This window comes from Protopterus annectens, chromosome 8.part0, assembly GCF_019279795.1.
Source record: "Protopterus annectens isolate FY-2018-M chromosome 8.part0, PAN1.0, whole genome shotgun sequence".
NCBI lineage: Eukaryota > Metazoa > Chordata > Ceratodontiformes > Protopteridae > Protopterus > Protopterus annectens.
Genome location: NC_056741.1, coordinates 899,809,171 through 899,831,629, shown reverse-complemented (window position 1 = coordinate 899,831,629; position 22,459 = coordinate 899,809,171). Strand labels below are relative to the sequence as shown.

At 44.0% G+C, this 22,459-nt stretch overlaps 1 protein-coding gene across 1 annotated transcript in view; it reads right to left on the bottom strand.

Annotated features, from left to right (window-relative positions):
* Positions 1-22,459, bottom strand: part of KMT2B (lysine methyltransferase 2B) — a gene marked incomplete in the record, with an annotated part of 4,527,268 nt that overhangs the window by 4,142,267 nt on the left and 362,542 nt on the right. The window contains 1 exon segment of the mRNA XM_044079325.1: positions 3,594-6,607. Coding sequence (XP_043935260.1) covers positions 3,594-6,607 — 3,014 coding nt within the window.

Sequence of the window (22,459 nt, the reverse complement as noted above, 5' to 3'; positions counted from 1 at the left end):
GTCATTGCCTGCCCTGTCAGGAAAGGGAGGCCTCTGGCTAGCAGCCTGAGGTGTCCTAGGCTGAGTGGGCTGTCTTCTGGGGGTCTTCTAGACCTAGGACGGGCTGAAGGCCTGGAGATTTCTTATAAATTGTGTCTTAGCCAGGTAGTTCCTCTAGAACTTAGAGATATGAGAGACTAGGAAATGTTTGAGGTCCTGTAGTTCCTTCCCTTTTTGTTGCAGAGACTTAAAGAGGTCAGTCACTTTAGCACCAAAGAGGGCTGAGTGGACCAGGGGCGTCCAGGAGCTTGGCTCTGAATTAATCAGGAAGGGGCTGCAGGCACAGCCAGGAACATCTCTAACACGGATGCTGATGCAGCTGACCTACCCGAGGCCTCAGCTGCATAGCATCCACACCTAAGGGAGTGCTTGTTCACTTGAGAGATCATCCCTAGCAAGTAAGACAGTGATGCTTTCGCAGCACAGTCAGGGATGTTATTCAACTCCTTGAAGGCTTTGTACAGCACAACTAGAATATTTAGCCATGTGAGATAAGTAATGTGTTCCCCTAAAAGCTAGGGTGGCAGAGATGTAAATCTTCTTTCCCCACCTCTCCACAGACTTACTGTCCTTATCTGCAGGGAGGGCAGTGGTGGTAGGGGGGAGTTTGGATGCCCTATCAGTAGAAATGGAGATAGTGGCAGGGTTTGCTGGAGGGCACTTGAGCAAGAATTTGAGTCAGGGACCCTGTATAAATTTGTCCGCCCTGCCAGGAGCAGGTGGCTGGGAATCTGGATTAATGGATGCCGCAAAAATGCATCCAGGAAGGCAGGTTGAACAGGTGTTAACTGAAAGGTTAGGAGAATCCATCTGTATGAGATCATAAAATCTCTTTTGTTGCTCAGTCCTGTGAGCATTCCCACTTGAAGTGGACTCTCATTAAGTTAAGTGTCACAGAAGGTTAAGTCTTCTATAGGGGAATCAGGCTCTGCAGAGGCATCCTCAAAAGATCCATACCCCAGGGGGGATGAGATCTGGAAAGAGTAGGACAGGGAGTCCAAGTCCTCCGTGGAATCCAACTCCTCCTCTGATGGCTGAAGGAACTTAGAAGAGGTGGAACAGCAGAAGCAGCTTCAGTGGAAGGCCTACGTGCAATGAAGGCATTGTATAAAATTTGGCTAAAAGCTTGCCAATCGGATAAGGATTCTGGCACTGAAGAAAGATGTCTAGTCTTTCTTTTTAGAAGGCCTAGCAGGTGTCTGGCTGGTGGGTAGACCTAAGTGTAAGGGGTGGGATGGCGGAGGAAGAATTCGAAGCACCTGAAGGCACTGGTTCCCCCCTGGTGTCTGGAGCAGGCACCGGTACGTCCTCCCTGGACGTGTCATCTGCTCTCGATTGTGCGGTCTCCTGTAAGGTACCCGCTGTATCTGCTGTGGCAGATGCCAGGTCCTCAACCAAGCCGACTGCTACAAGTTGAGGAGTGGCAGAGGGAGGAACAGTGGAAGTAGTGGGCCACATGGACTTGGCTCTCTTACTTGGCGGTTCAGATGGGGCGTCGGAGCCCATCTCCATACCTAGCGCAATCTGTCTTAAACGATGATTCTCAAGGCACAAATTAAGAGCCTTTAAACGGCGAAGGGTCACGGGCATGAACGGTTTGCAGATGCCGCAGTTCTTATAAACGTGTTCCCTACCCAAACAGGAAAGACACTGGTCGTGGGTGCCTTTATGGGGAATCTGGCAACCACAGTTGCACTTAACTCTTACTAGACATGAACAGACTATAAATTATTCAAAAAAAGGACTAAAAGATTCCCCAATGGAGTACTTAGTTTAGGTTCAGATCAGACGTCCGCGAGTAGCAGGAACACCTGGTGTACAGCTGGAGGCTGAAAAGTTCTGAGGGCTAGTACGTGCAAACATCACTTATGGGCCAAGTTTCTGCCTGCACATCAGAAGTCTGACACACCAAGAGGGACTAAAAATCTTTGGAAACCTGGCCAGACAACCTGATCGGAAGGGTAAACCCCCTAGTAGAATAATGCAACATTGGAATAGAACGACATCTGCTAATGTGCAGCTTTGCAATCATGTTGGTTTTCAGTTTATGTATCCATCAACTGTTTCATTTAAATCAAAAGGGGAAAAAAAAAGCCCATCCCTAGGATTGGGGCATGCTCTAGGACAGTGACTGCGAACCTTTTGGAGTTGGCGTGTCAAAAATTTGGAAACCGCCTATCGACTCGGTTGGCGTGTCACCTTGCCCTCCAACAAGAGAAAATTCTTTACATATTTCTTTTATTTCAAAAGCCCAGTCCAATCCAATCATGTCTGCTATGTACTGTAAAAGTAAAAGAAAAAATCAGCGGCTTACAATAGAGAAAATGATATGCACACTAATTGAGCTCAAGTTAGTGAGCCAAAAAATTACCCTACTTTTAATATCAATTGTGAATTGAACTGAAAAAACATGAAATGCATTTCATTAACATCAATTACGTTTTTTGTTATAGTGTCTTAAAGCGCAGGGTCACATTTCTTGTACTTTTGTTCTTTCAGTTTCTTTAATAACTTGTTGGTGAATATTGCTGACACACCCAAAAAGTCATGCTGCGTCACCTTTGACACGCGTGTCACAGGTTCGCCATCACTGCTATAGGAGGTCCATTTCCACTACCTTCACTGGACATTCCTCCAATCACATTTTACTGCTTACTCTTTTTAAGACACAAAGAAAACACATTCCCTTTGTGGATCAATGCAAAAACATTAGGATATAAAACAATAAAGTTGTGGAAGCATAACATCAAATGGCATCATTGTACATATGTATAAATGCATACATTACCTGGTCCTAGATAAGCTATACATGCACTGAGATATGCACAACATGTACTTAACAGTGCAAGTGCACTAGCACCACATAATAAATGTTGCACTTACAAGGAATGCAAAAGTACTAGCAAATGCTTCTGCTACATTTAACTGCAATTCTATGGATGCTGGTTTAATGCTTGCCGATTGACAAGCTACTCTGCAACTCAACCAAACAGCAAGACAGAAGTTTAAAGGGATGAGACTACATGATGCCCGCTTCCCCATTCTGTATCACAGTACTATATCTGTAACAGCAAAGTAAAAGACATCAGGTACTGTATCTGACAATAACAAGCCTACAAGTACAAAGGCTACCTCCTACAACAGACAAACACATTAATAGTGTAAGTATTTAAAACGCACCTTGCCACAACACATGCAAGTACCACCACTTGGTGGAGCTGCTGTTGCCCCCTCCACCACCACAAACATTATACACTTAATTTAAACCACAGATCAGGAAAAAATATTAAAGTAGTCCACCTGTACTTTAACAAACCCTAAAAGGGTACATTAATGTAAAGTTCTATATATACTCACACAAACTGCAAGTCACAACCCTGAAGGCGATCAAGGAAACTGACAGAACTGACAATAAGCAAAGTATACCACCTACTTGGTAAACTGAAGTGAATAAAACAGTGCTTTTATTACATTTTCTGAAGTTTAAGAGCAACTTTTGGTAGTACACTACTGTATCATTACATAATAAAATATGGTGATATTATCCCCCTCACCTGTGATGACTTTAATAACTTCCTCTGATCAATTTTGAACAGTTGAACTTTTGCCCTTTTCAACAAGCTGAACATCTTCTGGTCAACTCCAGACAGCCGCACACCTGAGGATTCCTGAAAATCACCTTTTAACAATTCTGCAGAATCCACATTATCAGTGCTAAGGGGCTTAAGTTTGATGCTGTCAACTTCTAAAGCAGCAGGAGGACTCTGTCCGTGATCAACTTGCGTTACTAAAGGCAAATCAGGAGAACTCCTCTGAACTTGATCAGTTTGCTTTCCTAAAGTAGAATCAGCAGAAGTCCTAAATGCTAATTTTCTTACAACGCCAGGACTGTCCACATCTTCTACTTTAACAATTTCCTCATCTTGTAGTTTTATAGTTCCACCAGACTCGTTTTTTTCTGTGTGTAACTCAACAAAAGAAGGAAGCATTAAATGGTTTGTCCTTGAGAGACCATGCTTAGGGACAGATGGAGTACTGTCTACAGGTACCTCAGCCGGATGTTTAGGTACCAGATGTCCTGAACATTCTGAACTCTTTCCAGTAATGGATTCGCTACCAAGATCCTTTGCTGTAAAAGGAGAAGACTGGGTAGAGCTTGAATTAGGAGACTCACAGTCTGCTATTAACTGCTTATTTGGAGATTTTACTACTTGCAAGGAACCAGACTGTTCAATAACATTCCGTGACTCTGCAGTCTGTGAAGAAACACTAAGGGATTCATAGATTTTTGAATGGGCTTCACTAGGAGTAAATTGAGGGGCTCGAAGTAATGGTGTTCTCTTGCAAGACTCTGTTTTAGAAACTGCCAGAGGAGTTGAAAATGAAACTTGACTTGGAGAAAGCTGAACAGAAGGCAAACTAGCATCTCCATGTTTCTGAGGAGAACTAGCATCTCCATGTTTCTGAGGAGAACTAGCATCTCCATGTTTCTGAGGAGAACTAGCATCTCCATGTTTCTGAGGAGAACTAGCATCTCCATGTTTCTGAGGAGAACTAGCATCTCCATGTTTCTGAGGAGAACTAGCATCTCCATGTTTCTGAGGAGAACTAGCATCTCCATGTTTTTGAGGAGAACTAGCATCTCCATGTTTTTGAGGAGAACTAGCATCTCCATGTTTTTGAGGAGAACTAGCATCTCCATGTTTTTGATTAGACTTAAAGCAATCAAACACAGTTTTTTGTGCAATATTTTCTTTAACACATTTTGTAGGTGAAAGTAAATCTGCTCCTAGATTAACAGATGTCCATTTAAAGGTAGGCTCCCTAAGAATAGACCTTCTTTTCTCTGGTAGTAATGAGGAAGGTGACACAGGGTTTGAAAACTCTGACAAAGTCTGGGAAATTTCATTTGTGGATAAATGCGAATCTGTGATTGGAAGCTGCTGCTGCTCCTCTACTTCCTCTTTTTCTACTACAATAGCATTAACATTTGACAAACTGTCCTCAGTCTGTAGAAGACGACTTGGAGACTTGGGCAATGAATCCTCCTCTACTTGATCCTGCTCCTTAAAAGCCCCCTTGCTACATTTCTTTGAGGTTTTGGCGGCTGACTTTGCTTTGCAATCAACAGCAACATTATCAGCAACTGGTTTTGCAGGGGTAGGCTTCGAAAGCACGCCTACCTCATCATCTATGAATCTCTTGGGTGTTTTAATGACTCTGGAGGACCTAGCACTGACAACTGGCATAATAAATTGTCTAATGTTCTTCAAAAAGGTAGTTTTTACAACCTGAAGTTCCTCTGGAGTTTGCTGTTGAGAAGATACCACTGCATGTTTCTGGGTCACTTCCTTCACTTTTTGGATGACCTGCTGAGCAACCTTTTGCTGAGTCTTTTGAGCCACACGGCAGACTGTTTTTTCTCTTCTCCGATTTACACTACAAATTTTATTTTCTGCTTGTGCTGAACTATGCAATTCAACACTTTCATTTGTTTGTTCATCATTAGAGGCTGTGTGGTGCTTAGAGTCTTGTAAAATATGCCGTATTAAAGACTGATTGTCAACAGGCTGTTGTGGTTTTGTATCCTCTTCGTCTGCAGAGACCTTAGTTTTTAGTCTGCAAACCGATCGGTCTGTTTTATTTCTACAATGATGCACAGTTTGGTTTTTTAGGTCTAGATTTTCAGAAACATCCACAGTTATGTTTTCATTTTTTCCTAAGCATGCTGTCTGTAAAGGTGGTGGCAGGAATTGCTTCTTAGCAACATGTGCTTTGGGCATATTTTTACTTTTCACTGGAGTTTGTTTTATTTGAGGTTTATTTCCAGCTAACTTCAAAACTTTTAAACGAACACTACTATGAGAAAGACTAGCTGCCTTTAGTTTCTTTGCTTTGGAGACATATTTTAATGCAAACAAAGGCTTCTTTTTTTTAACTCTATTACTGCTTACTGCACTAACTTTCTTTAAAGTACTTCTACTATTGCCCTGCTTTAAATGTTCTTTATTCCTACTTTTACTAGGAGAATGTGCCTTTTTTCCATCTGATTTCAATTCTCTGCTTTGCTTTGTCCTGTGTGATGTGACTGCAGATGGACTGCAAGACCTCAGTTTCTGACAGGTGGACTTTGGTTCACCTTTCTTAATTGATGGGGAAAATACCTTTTCAGAAACCAACTCTCCAGTCCCCTGTTGCAAAAAAACAGTACTAGATTTTTCACTTTGTGAATAAATTCTTTTTTCTTTCACATGTTTAATGGTATTTGTTAAACGAGAAGATATTTCTTCCTCTTTTACCAGATCGACAAGTAAGCTATCTTGCTTCTGTGCTGTAGAATCTGATTCTTTTGCTGAAGTGGGCAGTACCTTCTGAGGGATGGAATTTAATGCATCCCGTCTTGTGGAGGCATCAAAAAGTCTATCAGAAGCATTTTTTGCAGAAACAGCATCAAACTTAGGAGAAACAGAAGCAGGTGTTGCTTGCCCAGCAACAGGACATACTACATCTTTTGCAACAGGAAAAGTGCTCTTCGTGTCTTCTTTTAAGTGGCGTCCCATATACTTATCTGAAATTATAGAAGAAAAAAAAGGGGTCAAATATTGGCTTATACCACACAAAGTAAAACACAAGTCAATAACTGAACATCAATGCAGAAAAAAAAAAAGAAAAATAAGTTGTCTACTTTTGTCCTTCCTCAACCAATGGGTTTTGGATCAGACCTCGGATCCAGATTTGGCCACTTCCTTATACTTATGCTGCATAGCTCGATCTCCTCCCGTTTCCCACAATCCTTTCTCCTGAATTACCTCTGATCAAGTTTGACATGTACTGGCAAGTTGACTAGACAGCAAAGAATAATCAGCCATTAATGTATTTTAAATTAAGCTGTATACTAACTACAGCAGAAGAAAAAAGGGAGAAAAGACTAGAGATCATACAGCAAGGATAACTTGAAACACCCCTCAGGATACATTAGGAGATTATAAAAAAAAGCAGGAAGGGGGTTGGGGGGGGGGTAGGAGGTTAAAGAATGAACAACACAGATGCAGAGTTATGGCGAGTACATAAATTTTATATCTGATGTCATTTTCATCCATTCGTCAACTGATAAGGCAGAGTCCCCAGCTAGAGAAAACCCAATATAGTCTTCAAAGGATATTCTGGAATACAGCAGAGTGAAATGCTGCCTTATTCCCTAGGTAAAATACTCAATATGTCATTATAAAAGTAACAGCTCTGGACCAAGTGACAGCTGCACAAATGTCATCCAAAGAAGCTCTGGAACAGAAAACACCTGATGTGGCCATAGACAGCACAGTTGTGTACACTTTACCATAAATGTAGATGTTAGTGTATTCACTGTTGCAGTCATTACATTTGGGTATTCTGCTAGCAGCTTGCCCTCAGTCGGCCTGAATAACAAAGTCTTGGGTCCTGCGTCAGTTGCAGTCTCCTCTTCCATGACGTCAGGTCATCAGGGGGTATAAAACATGCAGCCAACGCTATTTTAAATCAGTTTTTCTTGACCCAGATGTCAGCTGCCCCCCACATGGGGAGCAAAAATATATAAACAAATATATGTATGTAATTTAGAACATAAAAAAGTTTACCTCCAACTAAAAGCAAATACACCAAAAAGGCTTTTGAGCATAGTGAAGGAAAGAAGAGGTATAATAGAGAAGAAAGGGGGCTGGCGGGTGGGTAACCCAGACTGCAACAGTGAATGCACTCGAACATCTACATTTATGTTAAGTGTACACAACTGTACTATGTTCTTCGTGTTTCACTGTTGCAGTCATTACATTTGGGTAGAATCCCAAAGCTATGGATGGGAGGATGGAATTATACAGAATTAGGAGCGGCTATAAGGCCCTGCAGGACAGCAGTGGCAAAGCCTGCCCTGGATTTAGAAAAGAGAGGTAAATGGTAATGTTTTGTGACTGTATGAACTGAACTCCAAGAAGCAGCTTCTAGAATGTCTCTGGTAGGAACTCCTCTGAGAAAAGTTGCAATAGTAGATGCAGCCCTGGTGGAATGGGATCTGATCCCCTTAGGGACAGGTTTACCATGGTGCATGTAGCAGAAATGAATACAACTGCTTATCCATTTTGAAATAGTCTGCTTTGAGATAGCATTCCCCTCTGCCCCTGCAGCAAATGCCACTAGTAGTTGCTCAGACTTTCTTAGAGATTTTGTCCTGTTTCAGTAGAATCTTAGTTGTCTGTGTACATCGAATTAATGCAGAATCCGATCCCCTCGTTATGTGGATTTGGAAAAAAGTTGGCAGATGAATGGTCTGGTTAAGAGCCACACTGGATACCACCTTAGGCATAAAAGCAGGATTGGTCCTGAGGGCCACCCTGTCATGATAAAAGATATTGAAAGGCTCCACTGCCGTGAGAGCCTGTAGTTCTGAAATCCTTCTGGCTGAAGTGACTGCTAAAAAAGAAAGGCAGTCTTCCAAGTAGAAGCTGGTTCAAAAGGAGGTAGGGTGAGTTTTTCCAGCACAACACTGAGGTCCCCATGCAGTAGTTGGAGCTCTCCTGGGAGGTCTCAAATTTTTGGCCCCTCTGAGGTACTGCTTTAGCAGGAGATGAGAAAAGACAGGAGGCTCGGTGTTGCAATGAGCCGAGATGGTAGAGGCATGGAGCGTTATAGAAGAAAAGGTTAGGCCCTTGTGAAGCATCTCCGTTAAATATTGCAAAATCTGAGGAATACTGGGCATAGCTGTGTTTATTCCTTGTGCTTTGTTCCAGGCACAGAATCTCTTCCATTTATCAGCATATGATTTTCTAGTACTAGACCTTCTAGCCTACAAAATGACATCCATCACAGGTTTACCGAGAGATGTGACTTGTGAAATTAGTTGATTAGCCATGTTGCAAGATTCAGAGTTTGGAGCAGAGTGTAGGATTTGATAGTTCTGCTGAGACAATAGAGGAGTCTGAGGCAAGTACCACAGGGGAAGGTGTGACATATTCCTTAGAAGTGGGTACCAGTGTTGGCAAGGACAATCTGGAGTAATCAGAATTATTTTTGTTTCTTCTTGTCTGACTTTTAGTAAAACCTTGGACAGCAGAGGCAGAGAGGATAAGGCACAGACTGATAGGTTTTTCCAGTAGAAGGACAGAGCATCCACTTTCCAAGCTTTTTTGTGATGAATTCTTGTGCAGAATTTGTCTAACTGGTAATTTTGGGGAGAGGCAAAAAGATCTATGTCTGGGCTCCCCCGTTTTCATGTCAACATGCTGAAGATTTGCAGATCCAGTTTCCATTCGTGTGGGTCCATAAGATTTCTGCTTAGGTAGTCTGCCAGAGTATTTTGCTTTCCTGGCAGGAATTGAGCTTATAGATGTATTTGCCAAGTCAAGGCTGTGTTCCACAAGGCAATGGCTAGTCTGCAAAGGGGGTAGGAGTGGGTAACCCCCTGCTTATGTACCACATAACTCTGGTGTTGTCCGTCTATCAGTATTTGTCCTGGATGAAGGAAGTCCTTGAAGGCTGTCAGAGCACTCTGTACAGCTAGCATTTCTTTCTGGTTGATATGTAGGTGCATTTGAGTTGGGCTCAATTCACCCTGAATGCATCTCCCTGCCAGATGGGCCCCCCCAAGCATAGTTTGATGCATCTGTAGTCAGGGTTTGGGTGGCGTGGGTAGAATGAATGACAGACCCTTGTTTTGGTGACAGGCCTCTATCCACCAAAGGAACTCCTGTTGCAGGCAAGGAATGAGAGGAATCCTTGTTTCCAGGCTGTGAATGTTGACTCCGTAAGCTTTTTAGGTACCACTGAAGTTTCCTCATATGCAATCTTGCATATGGAATTAGTAGAATGCAGGATGCCATGAACCCCAATGCCTGCAGAATTTGTCTTGCAGATAGCTGGGTTTTTGTGGCCACTTGTTTGAAGTACGTTATCAATTGAACTTGTTTGTCTGGCGTGAGGTAAGCCATCTGGGCAGTTGTATTCAAACCTGCACCCAGGAATGTAATTTGAGAAGGTACCAGTTGTGATTTTTCGATTATGGTGTACCCTAGACATGTCAGAAGCCTTTTTAAAAATGCCAGATGTTGTAGAAGAGTGTCCTTGTCCTACGCCCGAATTAGACAATTGTACAGATAAGGATAAATTTGAATGTTTCTTTGTCTGCAAAATGCAATCACTGATGCCAGGCACTTTGTGAAAACCCTGGGCGTAGTAGATAAGCCAAAGGGCAGTGCAGAGAACTGGTAATGCAAATAGCCTGCTTTGAAGCGGAGGCATCTTCTGCAAGATTCACTGATTGGGATATGCAGGTAAGCCTCTTATGTCTAGAGTTACCTAACAGGCATTCTTGCCTAACATAGGCAGTAGCTGTTATAGAGTCAGCATCTTGAATTTTGGAATGTCCAGGAAAGTATTTAGAATGGATAAGTCCAGAATTGGACGCCATGATTTGTCTTTTCTGGGTACCAGGAAAAGTCTTGAATAAAAACCTTGTCCTTTTTCTGGTATTGGTTTAATAGCCCCCATAATCCATGAGAGACGTGACTTGTTTCTGGGCCTATGCCCACTGATTTGGAGGCAGATCTGGTCATCCGTTTGGAGTTGGCAACGTGTGGAAATGAAATCTTACCCCTGGGATACTAAATTTAAGATCCACTTTTCCTGGGGTAAGTAGATGCTAATTTTGAGCATGAAGTGCTAGTTTTCCCCCCAAAGGGGCTGCCGAAAGATAAGTGCTTGAAAATGGCAGAGGAAAGTCATTGAGACAGTTTACCTGGTGTTTTGCTATTTCCTGATTTGGTGGTGGAGGCACCCCATTGGTTTTCTCCTGTAAGATCCTTGTGACTGAAACCTGGAGCCCTTGGAGTGTCTGGTTTTGACATGAGCGGCTCTGTTGGGTACTGGAAAGGACCAGTTCTTAGTAGGCCAGTGCCTACTAAACCTGGGTGGCTGCACTTGCAAGAAATCTTTTACAGTTTGCATAGATTTAGCTTTGTCTTCCATTTTTTGAAAACTTCTGCCTTATTACCAGACAGACTGCCCTGCTATAAAGGAGCATCCAGCAATTTAGCTTTAACATGATCAGGCAGATTTTGCTCCTTGAACCAAGCATGCCTTCTCATCACAGATCCAGTTATGGCGGCCTTGCAAGAGGCCTCCAAGGAATCAAAACCACATTGCAAAGTATGCTTTCCAACTTGTTCAGCTGAATGCAATAAATCCTGTAACTGTTTTCCACACAATCAGAAATAATCATTTTCTGTTTTATTAAGCTCATGACATGCTGTTGATATTTAAGCATATGAAATTGACAGTTTAAAGCCCTGATTGCCAGGGTTGCAGACGTATAAACCTTCTTACCCCATATATCCAGCACCCTGGAGTCTCTAACAGAAGGGGTAAGATTTTTAGCAGTAGAAGCCTTAACATCCTTGGGACCTTGAGAAATTGTTTCTGGGTCAGCAGTAGGATTTTTGAAAAGAAACTTGGAGTCAGGAACCCTGTAATATGTCTGGCTTGCTAGGAGCCGGATGCAGGGAATCGGGAGCCATGCTGGATTCTGAGAAAACATCATCAACAATGTCTAAAACAGGAGATCTAGCCAAAGGCCTATGCTGAGGAAGAAGAAAATCCCTAAGCCTCTTTTTGGATTCTGAAAAATCCTGACTTTCCCAATGAAAATGTTCCCTTAAGGCATGCAAAGTCTCTCCAAAAGAAAAATCCTCAGGAGAAGCAGAAGGGACGGATTCTTCTGCATCAGAGTCCTCATAAGGGGGAATAGAAAATTCCTGATCAAAAGAGGAATCAGAAGAAATGGAAACCTGATCTGAAGATTCATAATCAGTGTTTTGCTTAGGCCTCTTAGCAGGAGGGAGTTGGGAAACCCTGATCATGGTAATTAAATCCTCAGCCATTTTGATCATTTGTTTTTTAGGCATAGGGGCCTGAGCATGTGGGCTCATACGTCTTTTTTTAGACAAAGAAGTTGGTTTTGGCCTTGTTTTTGATGGTGTCGGTTTAATATACAAATCTTTAGGCCTGAAAACACCCTCGGAAGCCGGTGCCTTCTCAGCGGCTCCTGACCCATCCAAGGAAGAGAGATCCACGGGTTCAATACTTGGAAAATCTTGCGACATACTGGACTCCGAATGGGTCTAGGTAGAGGCCTGCGACTCAAAAGTAGCAGGCATCAGGGGCTGTGAAAGCACCTCACTGAGTGCCGGCGAACCAGCGACTGGCTTAGGAGAAGCTTTGTAGTCTGTTTTGGACCTAGACAGTCTCTCTTTTTCTTTGCGTTTTATGTGAATTCCAGTAGTCGGAATGCTAACTGGACATTTCAGGATAGTTAAATCTTGAACCAAAGTATTTAGAAGCAAATATATAGTGACGCTTAGTGTGTTGGTTAAATTTAGCACAAAACCGACAGCAAGGCACGTTGTGGTCAGGGCCTAGGCAAGGAATACAGTACAAATGAAAATCCTTATGAGGTATTTGTTTCCACAGGTAATACAATTATTAACTTTTACTGACATCGGTTTAGTTTGAAGACTTCGGTTCTGAAACTCGAACAAAAATTTCAGGAGTCGGCCGACCGGCACTTGCGATCTGCTTCTACTTCAGGCACCACACAGCAAGAAAGACAGATTAAAATGGCGTCGGCTACATGTTTTATACCCTTGACGACCTGACATCATGGAAGAGGAGACAGCAACAGACGCAGGACCCAAGACTTTGTTATTCAGGCCGACTGAGGGCAACATGCCAGCAGATTATAGGTTCATAGGTTTATACTAGGCTATCTGCCCGAGGGCATTTACAAGCCTAGCCCATAGTTTTGTGGCTTACGCCACCCCTTTAGTATGGGGAACTATACCCATTATTTTGCTGTGCCTCTGTCGAGCAATGACACTGAGGTAATCCCTGGGGTATATCTGCGATCTCCCAAATGTAATGACTACAACAGTGAAACACGAAGAACATTTGGTGGGATGACCCTTTGGTGGTTTGGGTAAGGTCAATCCTTTACTTGTATAAACAAAAGAAATGCAAATCAATGAACCATTTTGGCACGGTTAATTTTGATACTGCTTTCCCCCATTTTAACTCTAGAAAGAGAAACTGGTCTGAATTTCCGAAATCTTTAGTTGTGTGAATATAAAATCTAACTGTCTATGAACATCTAACAGGTGCAGCATATACTCTACCTTTCTGGGAAAACTTGGAAAGAAAACTGGTAGATTGATATACTGACTGATGGCCATCTCTGACATCACTTTGGGTAGAAAAGAAGGCTTATCCAAAGGGATACCCTATCCTTAAGAAAAATCAGGCACTTTCTTCCCAGCCACCCAATCTGGAGTTCTCATACTTATCTAGCAGATGTAAAGGCAACCAGGAAGAGAGTTTTCCATAATAAGAACTTTAAATCCATCTTGGCTGAAAGGTCAAAGGAAGGTTGGGTGAAAGCTTGACGTATTACTGTTAAATCAAGTAGAGAAGTGGGATCCTTAACAGAAGACTGAAATAAAAAGGTACCTTCAAGAATGAATAACGGTTTTTGCCCAAGTGAAAAGTACAGTTTTGTACCTACCATAAATGTAGATGTCCGATAGGTATGCATCTGCAGTCCTAACATATGGGTTGTCCTGCCTCAGGCAGCCCTTCGGTCGGCCGGATTCCAAAGTCTGGGTCTGGCCTCGGCTGATGTCGCACTTCACCCGACGTCATAGCTGCTGTTTATTGGGTATAAAGGCATCAGCCAACGCCATTTTCCTCAGTGTTTCTTGCCCCAGATGCCAGGTGCCCTCTTGGAAGGCTAAATTTGGATAAATGGAAATAATTCCAAACAGTAGAGAGCAAACAATATAAAAAAAAATATATATATATATATATATATATATATATATATATATATATATATATATATATATATATACACATATATATAAACAAATACACCATAATAGATTCCCCCAGCTAGCTAAAAGAAGGGTAAATACCCTAGGAATACCACAGAGGGGAAGGAGGGTGGGTAATCCTGACTGCAGATGCATACCTATCGGACATCTACATTTATGGTAGGTACAAAACTGTACTATGTCCTTCAAGGATGCATCTGCAGTCCTAACATATGGGTAGAATACCATAGCCAAACTGTGGAAGGAGGCACTAAGATAAAGATGGTGTAGTTAAGATCCCTTGCAAAACAGCAGTTGCAAAACCTGCTCGGGATCTAGAGTATAAGGAAGATTATAATGCTTGGCAAATGTATGCACTGAGCTCCAAGTAGCAGCTTCTAAAATGTCTTTGGTAGCCACTCCTCGTAGGAAAGCTGTAGTGGTGGCTGTAGCTCTTGTGGAATGAGGTCTGATATTATCAGGAGTTGTCTTTCCATGAAAAGAGTAGCAAAATCGAATGCAATTTCCTATCCATTTTGAGATTGTCTGTTTTGAAATTGCTTTTCCTTGCACTCCTGTTGCATATGCTACCAGAAGCTGGTCAGTTTTTCTGCTGGTCTTAGTTTTGTCCAGATAGTAGCGTAATTGTCTGTGCACATCCAAGGTATGTAGTAGTCTTTACCCCCTGTTCTGTGGGTTGGGGAAGAATGTAGGTAAATGAATCGCTTGGTTCAATGATACTCTGGAGACCACTTTTGGCATAAAGGTAGGGTTAGTTCTCAGAGAGACTCTGTCCTGATGGAAGATAAGGAAGGGTTGTACTGCCATTAATGCCTGTAACTCAGATACCCTTCTTGCTGAAGTAATTGCTAGCAGGAAAGCAGTTTTCCAAGACAAGAATTGTAATTCTGCTGTTGCTGCTGGTTCAAAAGGGGGGAGTGTTAACTTTTCCAGCACAAAGTTGAGATCCCATGTAGGTAAAGGTGGTTTCCTTGGAGGTTTTACATTTTTGATTCCTCTCAAGAACTGCCTGAGTAGAGGATGAGAGAAGACAGGAGGATCCATGTTGTATTCTGCTGAAATTGCTGATGCATGAATCTTAATGGAGGAGTAAGACAGGCCATTGTGGAACAGCTCTGCTAAATATTCCAGGATGTGTGCTATGTTTGCCAATGAGACATTTTCTCCCTTTGCTGCACTCCAAACGAGGTATCTTTTCCACTTGGCTGCATAAGTCTTCCTTGTGGAGGGTCTGCGTGCCTCCAGGATAATGTCCTTAACCCTCTGAGATAAACCTGGGTTATTTTGTTTTATGCAATATTCCAAGCAGCTAGCTGCAGTGTTTTCAAGTTTAGATAGGATCTTGTAGTTGTCCTGTGTTAGTAGTAAGGGACATAGAGGTAGAGGCCATGCGTGTGTCCGAGACATGCTTCTCAGTAGCGGGTACCAATGTTGCCTCGTTCAGTCTGGAGCTATCAGAATTACCCTTGGCTGATCCTCTCTGATCTTCAGTAGCACTTTGTACATCAAGGGAAGAGGTGGAAATGCATATGCTGTCAGGTTTTTCCCCCTGAAGGAAAGGGAGTCCAGCCTCCAAGCAAGTGGGTGGTATGCTCTTGTGCAGAATTTCTTCAATTGGTGATTGTGTGGGGAGGCAAACCGGTCCATCTGTGGTAGTCCCCATTTCTTTGTTATGGCTTTGAAGATATCTGGATGCAGCATCCATTCGTGAGCATCCGTGGTAGTTCTGCTTAAGGTGTCTGCTAGAAAATTTTCTTTTCCTGGTACAAATCTGGCCTGAAGTTGAATGTTGAGATTCGGGGCCACATTCCACAGGTCCATTGCCATCCGGTATAGAGGATATGAATGTGTACCTCCCTGTTTGTTGATGTACCACATGACTGTGGTATTGTCCGTCCTTATCAGCAGATGACCCTGTTGGAGTGGTCTGAATGCCTGGATCGCATGTTTCACTGCCAGCATCTCCTTTAGATTTATGTGTAGATTCAGCTGGTCTTGGGTCCATAGGCCTTGTATACACTTGTCCACCATGTGTGCCCCCCATCCTAGGTATGAGGCGTCCGTGGTGATGGTCTGGCTTGGATGAGGTTTGTGGAAAGGCAAGCCTCTGTTCAACTGACAGGCCTGAGCCCACCACAGGAATTCTTGTTTCAGGCATGGAATTATTGGAATCTGGGCTTCTAGGCTGTGCTTGTGTTGAGACCATACATTCCTTAGGTACCACTGCAGCTTTCTCATATGCAGCCTGGCATGCAGAACCAATATTATGCAGGATGCCATGTAGCCCAGGGCTTGCAGGACTTTCCTTGCAGTAAGCTGAGTTTGTGTTGTTAATGTCATGAAGTAGACTGGTAGTTGTTTTTGTTTTTCTTCTGTGAGAAAAGCCATCTGAGTTGATGCATCTAGTTCTGCACCCAAGAATGTTATCCTTTGGGATGGTACTAGTCTTGCCTTTTGCATGTTGACTGTGTATCCCAAGGCTTGCAACAGTAGTATGACATTTTCCAAATATTTTGTTAATTTTGCCTTGTTGTCCGCTTGTATTAGGCAGTCGTCCAGGAATGGGTAAATTTGAATTCCCTGAAGTCTGCAATGAGCAATTGCTGATGCCAGGCATTTCGTGAATACTCTGGGCGCAGTAGATAAGCCAAAAGGCAATGCTGAGAATTGATAATGCTCTGATCCTGCAAGAAATCTGAGGTATCTTCTGCAATCTGGTCGTATAGGGACGTGCAGGTATGCCTCCTTGAGATCTAGAGTCACCAGCCAAGACTCCTTGCCCAGCATGGGAAGAAGCTGCTGGAGGGTCAGCATTTTGAATTTTGGAACAATGAGGTATGTGTTCAGTGCGGACAAGTCTAGAATAGGTCTCCATTGATTTTCTTTTCTTGGTGCAAGGAAAAGCCTGGAGTAAAATCCTTGGCCTTCTTCCATAGGTGGTACCTCTTCTATAGCTCTCATCCTTAGTAAGTTGTTGATTTGTCTTAGAGCATCTGTTTTTTGGCTTGGTGGTAGGTTTGGCATTCCTCTCTTTTTTGGTAGAGTGTGGAAGTGAAACCTGTAGCCCTTGTCTATTGTTTGTAAAGTCCATTTCTCTCCTGTAATGTAATGCCAGTTGTCGGAGAATAAGGCTAGTTTTCCGCCCAAGGGTGCTTCCAGTTGTTCCCTGGTAGGCGGAACTAGAGCCAAGTCATTGTGTCTGCCCTGTGGAAGTGGTTGTAGTTGATTCTGTGGCAGTACTTCTCTGGTTGGTAGGTTGCCACTGATGTCCCCTGTAGGCACCCCTAGATTGACCTCTGCCTCTTGGGCGTCTATTTCTGCCTCTCTGCGCTCTGGAGTTGTCTGGAAAGGACCAATTCTTCGAAGGCCAATTTCTGCTAAACCTCGGAGGTTGGACCTGTAAAAAATCCTTGACTGTTTGGACAGATTTTGCTTTTTCTTCCACCTTCTTTAGAACCTCCTGTGCAGGGGAGCCAAATAAACTTTGTTTCTCCATGGGAGCATCTAGGAGTTTTGACTTAACATGATCTGGTAAGGATTGTTCTTTTAACCAGGCATGCCTTCGAATCACTGTTCCAGTCATAGCTGATCTAAAGGAAGCCTCCAGTGCATCATAGCCACATTTTAAGAAATGGTTACTGACCTGCTGAGAGTTATGTACCAAATCCTGAAGGGACTTGCGGTCTGAAGGTTCAGGGGAAGACTGTTTTTTATTTAGCTGGTCTAACAAAAATTCCTGGTACTGAATCATGTGAAATTGACAGTTCAAGGCCCTGGCCGAAAGAGTAGCAGAAGTATAAACCTTTTTACCCCATCTCTCTAATGCTCTAGATTCCCTTTCAGAGGGGAGAGGGTTCTTGGCAGAGGCAGCTGCCACACCTTTAGGGCCCTGTGAAATAGTTTCAGGATCTGCAACAGGAGCCTTATACAAATGGTAGTGTGTGTCCAGGACCCTGTAATATCTGTCTGGCTTGGCAGGGGCCGGAGGAAGAGAATCAGGAGCAGTACAGGCATCATTATATGCATCATCAACAACTGTTAGTACTGGCGGAATGGCTAAAGGCCTATGCTGTGGTAAGTGTAAAAAGGTCCTTAGCCTTTTCCTTGAATCTGAAAAATCCTGGCCCTGCCATTGGAAGTGTTCTCTCAAAGCATGCAAGGTTTCCCCAAAGGAAAATTCTTCAGAAGGAGAAGCTGAAGGAATGGAGTCTTCTGCATCAGAATCCTCATAAGGAGAATATGGGCCTTCGTGAGGGTCTGAAATGTCTGAGTCATCCGAGGAATCATCTGTAGAGACAGGTTCCGAGGGTTCAGTCCTAGGCCTCTTGTCTGGAGGGGGCTGAGAGGCCCTGTCTGGGTGAGGTTGGGATCCTCTGATCAAAGAAATGAGATCCTCAGCCAGGCTGAGTATTTGGGAACTAGAGGTAGGCCTATGTAAAGGAGTTTTGGCAGGCAAGGCCTTTGAAGAATTAGCTGCTTTAGCCCTGGCAAAAGCCTCGATAGACATGGAAGCAGGGGGTCTAGCAGCCCCACGTGCAGGGGTAGACATGTCTAAAGGAATAGTGTCTGACAAATCCTGGGTGCCTGCTTCTGTAGCAGTAAATTCAGTAGCAGATTCAGCCATGCTCTGTGAGGCCTCGGCTATTGGAGGCATGCTTTCGGCTGAAGGAAGAACCGGGGGCTCGGTTTCAGCCGAAACAGAGACTTTCGCGGTTGGCCTAACCGTGGTTTCAGCCGAAACCGCGGGCCGCGAATGTCGGTCCTTTTCCTTGCGCTTTTTAGCTAATTGAGTAGTCTGAGTCTCTGACGGCATTTTGTATGCAAAAGCGGGACCAAAAAACTCCTCTGCAAACTCCGACCGACGTCTAAGTGTCCGTCGGTTGAAGGAAGCACAGGCTAGACAAGCTGATACGTCGTGGTCTGGGCCTAAGCAAGGAAGGCAGTAAGAGTGGAAATCCTTATGAGGTATTTGTTTCCCACAAGTTAAACAATTACTTTGTCTGACATCGGCTGAGGCAAGAAAGAGTCCCCAACGGGGTACTTAGCTTTTTAGAAGTCTTCGGTAGTAGGAATCTCAGGATCTGACCGACCGGGACTTGCAAACAGCTTCTGCTTCGGGCACCACACGGCAAGAAAGACTGAGGAAAATGGGGTTGGCTGATACCTTTATACCCAATAAACAGCAGCTATGACGTCGGGTGAAGTGCGACATCAGCCGAGGCCAGACCCAGACTTTGGAATCCGGCCGACCGAAGGGCTGCCTGAGGCAGGACAACCCATATGTTAGGACTGCAGATGCATCCCTGAAGGACATCTGAGAAATGTCAGAAAGCTGGACCTTAACTGTCAAGAAACTAGCTCAATCACTGAAAATCATCAGCATCTTTCATACCCCTGGCGCACTGACGTCAGAGAGGAGGCGACAGCAACCAACGCCAGAACTAGACTTTGGAACTCGGGCCAACTGAGGGTAGCCTGCCAGTAGGATAACCCAATTGTAATGACTGCAACAGTGAAACACGATGAACATCTAGCTCCATCACTGAAAATGGAAGTAAAGAACAGCTGAGATAGGTGCTAAGAAGTATCTAATTGCCTCTAGAGGGCCCAATGAAAACTTCTCCACTTGCTTTTATAAAGCTTTCTGGCAGAAACTTTCTAGAACAATATAATATGACAAACTGGGGAAGAAAGCCTGGAGGTTCTAGCGATTAAAGTGGAGGAACCATGCAATTTTTCGGGTTCAAATATTAGAGCGTTTCCTAGACGGATGAAACAGAGGGTCCCGAGAAGGTGAGGCCACAGGAATGGGAACCACACTTGAGGCCAGAATGGCACATTGAGGACTACCTTGCTTTTCTGCTTAAATGCTTTCTTGAGACACATGGAAATAAAGGGGCAGGGATATACAGGAGATGGGGGGCCAATAGGGAATCTGAGACTTAGTGACCCCCCCCCCTCCAAGGGCGATCAGAGCAAAGTACCTGCTGCACTTGGAATTGATGAGATAAGCAGAGAGATCACAGCCTGAGATCATAGCGTGTTTTCCCCCCATTGGCAAAATTATCATTTCCACCACTGAATGACTAAGATCACTCATGAGGAAGTAAAATGGATCTGCTCAGTCTGTCTGTTAGCACGTTAGACTTCCCTGGGATATGGTCTGGCAATACAAAGCAGCCAGAAGAGACTGGCCTTAGCCACACTCTCACTGCCTTGGGACAGAGGGAGTAGGATTGGGTTCCTCCTACTTTGTTGCTGTACCAGACCACTAACATGTCTGTGAATACATTCCTAGAGGTAGAACATCTTCAAACACCTGCAACACCAACGGGACTGCTCTCATTTCTAGAATGATGTGAAAACTGACCTCTGAGAGCAAGTCTTGGTCCATCCAAGTCTTGGTCCATCCTTCCCAAGCAATGTCCTCTCCCCAGTTGGGAAGCAGCCATTTTCACTGTGGCCTTGAGTGCAGGAAGAATGAAAGGATGGTGGAGAAAGTTGTGTGTGAATCCACCAGGATATCGGTTAGCAAATATTTGCTATTCGAACAGGTGCAGTAAGGGGATGACAACCTACTGACAACTGAACCGCAAGAGTACACTGTAGTACACATGTAAAATCTTACTAAAAATACCAGAGAAGTCTGTCTGGAGGGGAAAGGAGAGGGAAGATGTAATGCCTGGTTCCACAGATTGCTTAACCTTGTTTGTGGTAAACTTGAGATCTGCACCACTGTATCCAGAGGAGTACCAATAAGTTCCAGAGCTTGAGTAGGGGAGAGAGGAGACTTGGCATAATTCACAATGATGCTCAGACGAAGACTCAGATGGCGCAAGTAATCCCTGACCTGAACCAGCAGAGGTTTGGAGGAAGAAGAAAGGAGTCAGTGATCTACACAAGGAAAACAATGAATCCGTGCAGTCTCAAGTGAGCTGTGACCCTACCATAAACTTGGTGAACACCTTGGGAGCTGTTGTGAGACCAAAGGGTCTCTCTCTGCTCAGGGGATGGACAGAAGTCTGAGAGGTCTTTCTTGATGCCTGCTGCGACAAACAGCATCCAGTGAAGGACCCTTGCTTCAATGGGCCCAATCCTTTATCGCTACAAGTTATTTTCTGGCCTCTTGGGATAGATTCCATGACATCAAGAACCTTTCAAGCCCAGTGGGAGATTACGTCTACCATCTCATCCTGTGGGAGGACTACCAAGACGCAGCAAAGCCAGCTCCAAAAGCCGTGAGAAATGCTGACTCCTTCTGAAAAGGGGGTGGGGGGCTGAAAGCCAACCGCCCGTCTCAAAAGTTGGAGTATTTCACCAAAAGAGATTTCCTCAAGGGGTTACCTGGGGGACCCTTCCCCTTCTTTAAAGTCAGTGTCGTCAGTTGCAGACTCCACATTTTTCAAGTACGCTTCTGAGGAGGCTCTCAGTGGGAGGATCCAGGGGACTTGAAAGTGCTAGCAGGCTCCTGAATGAGGACTGCATACAGGCTTGACCAGACCCAGGATCCAAAACAGACAGCAGAGGATGGGGTGGACCCACAGCGGGGATAAGGATGTCTTCTCCACCAAGGTGGAAAATACTCTCTCCACCACCTCAAAGGAAGAAGCCATAGAGGAACCAAGTCCCAGCCTGGCAGGCTCCAAAGCCACCTGGGCAAGGTGGAAGTTGGTCTCCCCAGGACCCTGCCTTGATGCAGAGGTTGGAGCAGAGCTATCTAGCACAGAGGCTACGAAGATAGGACAGCTCAGAAAACATTGCAGCTGATCCCAAATCCCCAGATTTAGCACTGACTACGTCTCCAAGATCCTTCCTGCTCACAGACCGACTCTGGGATGTCTGGATCAGAGAAGGTGTCGGAGTTAAGGCCAAGCCTTTAGATCCAACACAGAAGCTCAGAATTCTCAGGTCCGTAGGCTCCAAAACCAGTAGATGGATCAGAGTAGGAGTCAAAAACTGGGGTTGTAACTCAGGTAGACTCAGAGATCCAATGGGGGAGACTGCCTTAACTTCCAAATGAAACTGGGTTCCGAGAACCTCATCAACCTGTCCACATATGCTTCTGTTAGGTTCCTAGATGACATCAAGGATGAAGTGGTAAATGGTGGATGTTGGTGTCTCCTGCAAAAAAGGTTGGAGTGCATCCTTAAAGTAAAAGGCTCCAGAGACAACTGTCATATAGCCAGTGGAGACATTCTTGGTTCAAGACAGATACAATGTTTTTCATTTTGGTGGTGTGGGATCCGAAGAAATGGTTACATCTGGCATTCCTGATATTTTCTCAGCCAGGGCCGAGGAGGAGGAAAGCAACCAGAGGAAAACTTCCTAAACTATTTAAATTTGTCAGCTGCACCTGTCTTTGTAGACTCTGAAAACTACCTGGATGAGGAAGGAACTCTAGAAAAAATAGTGGAGGGGAGTAACCCTTTCAAAATTAACTTATTTTTTATACAGAGTCCTATGATTAAATGGTGGACAAATTACAATCAGTGGTAAGATGAGCTGTCCTGAGG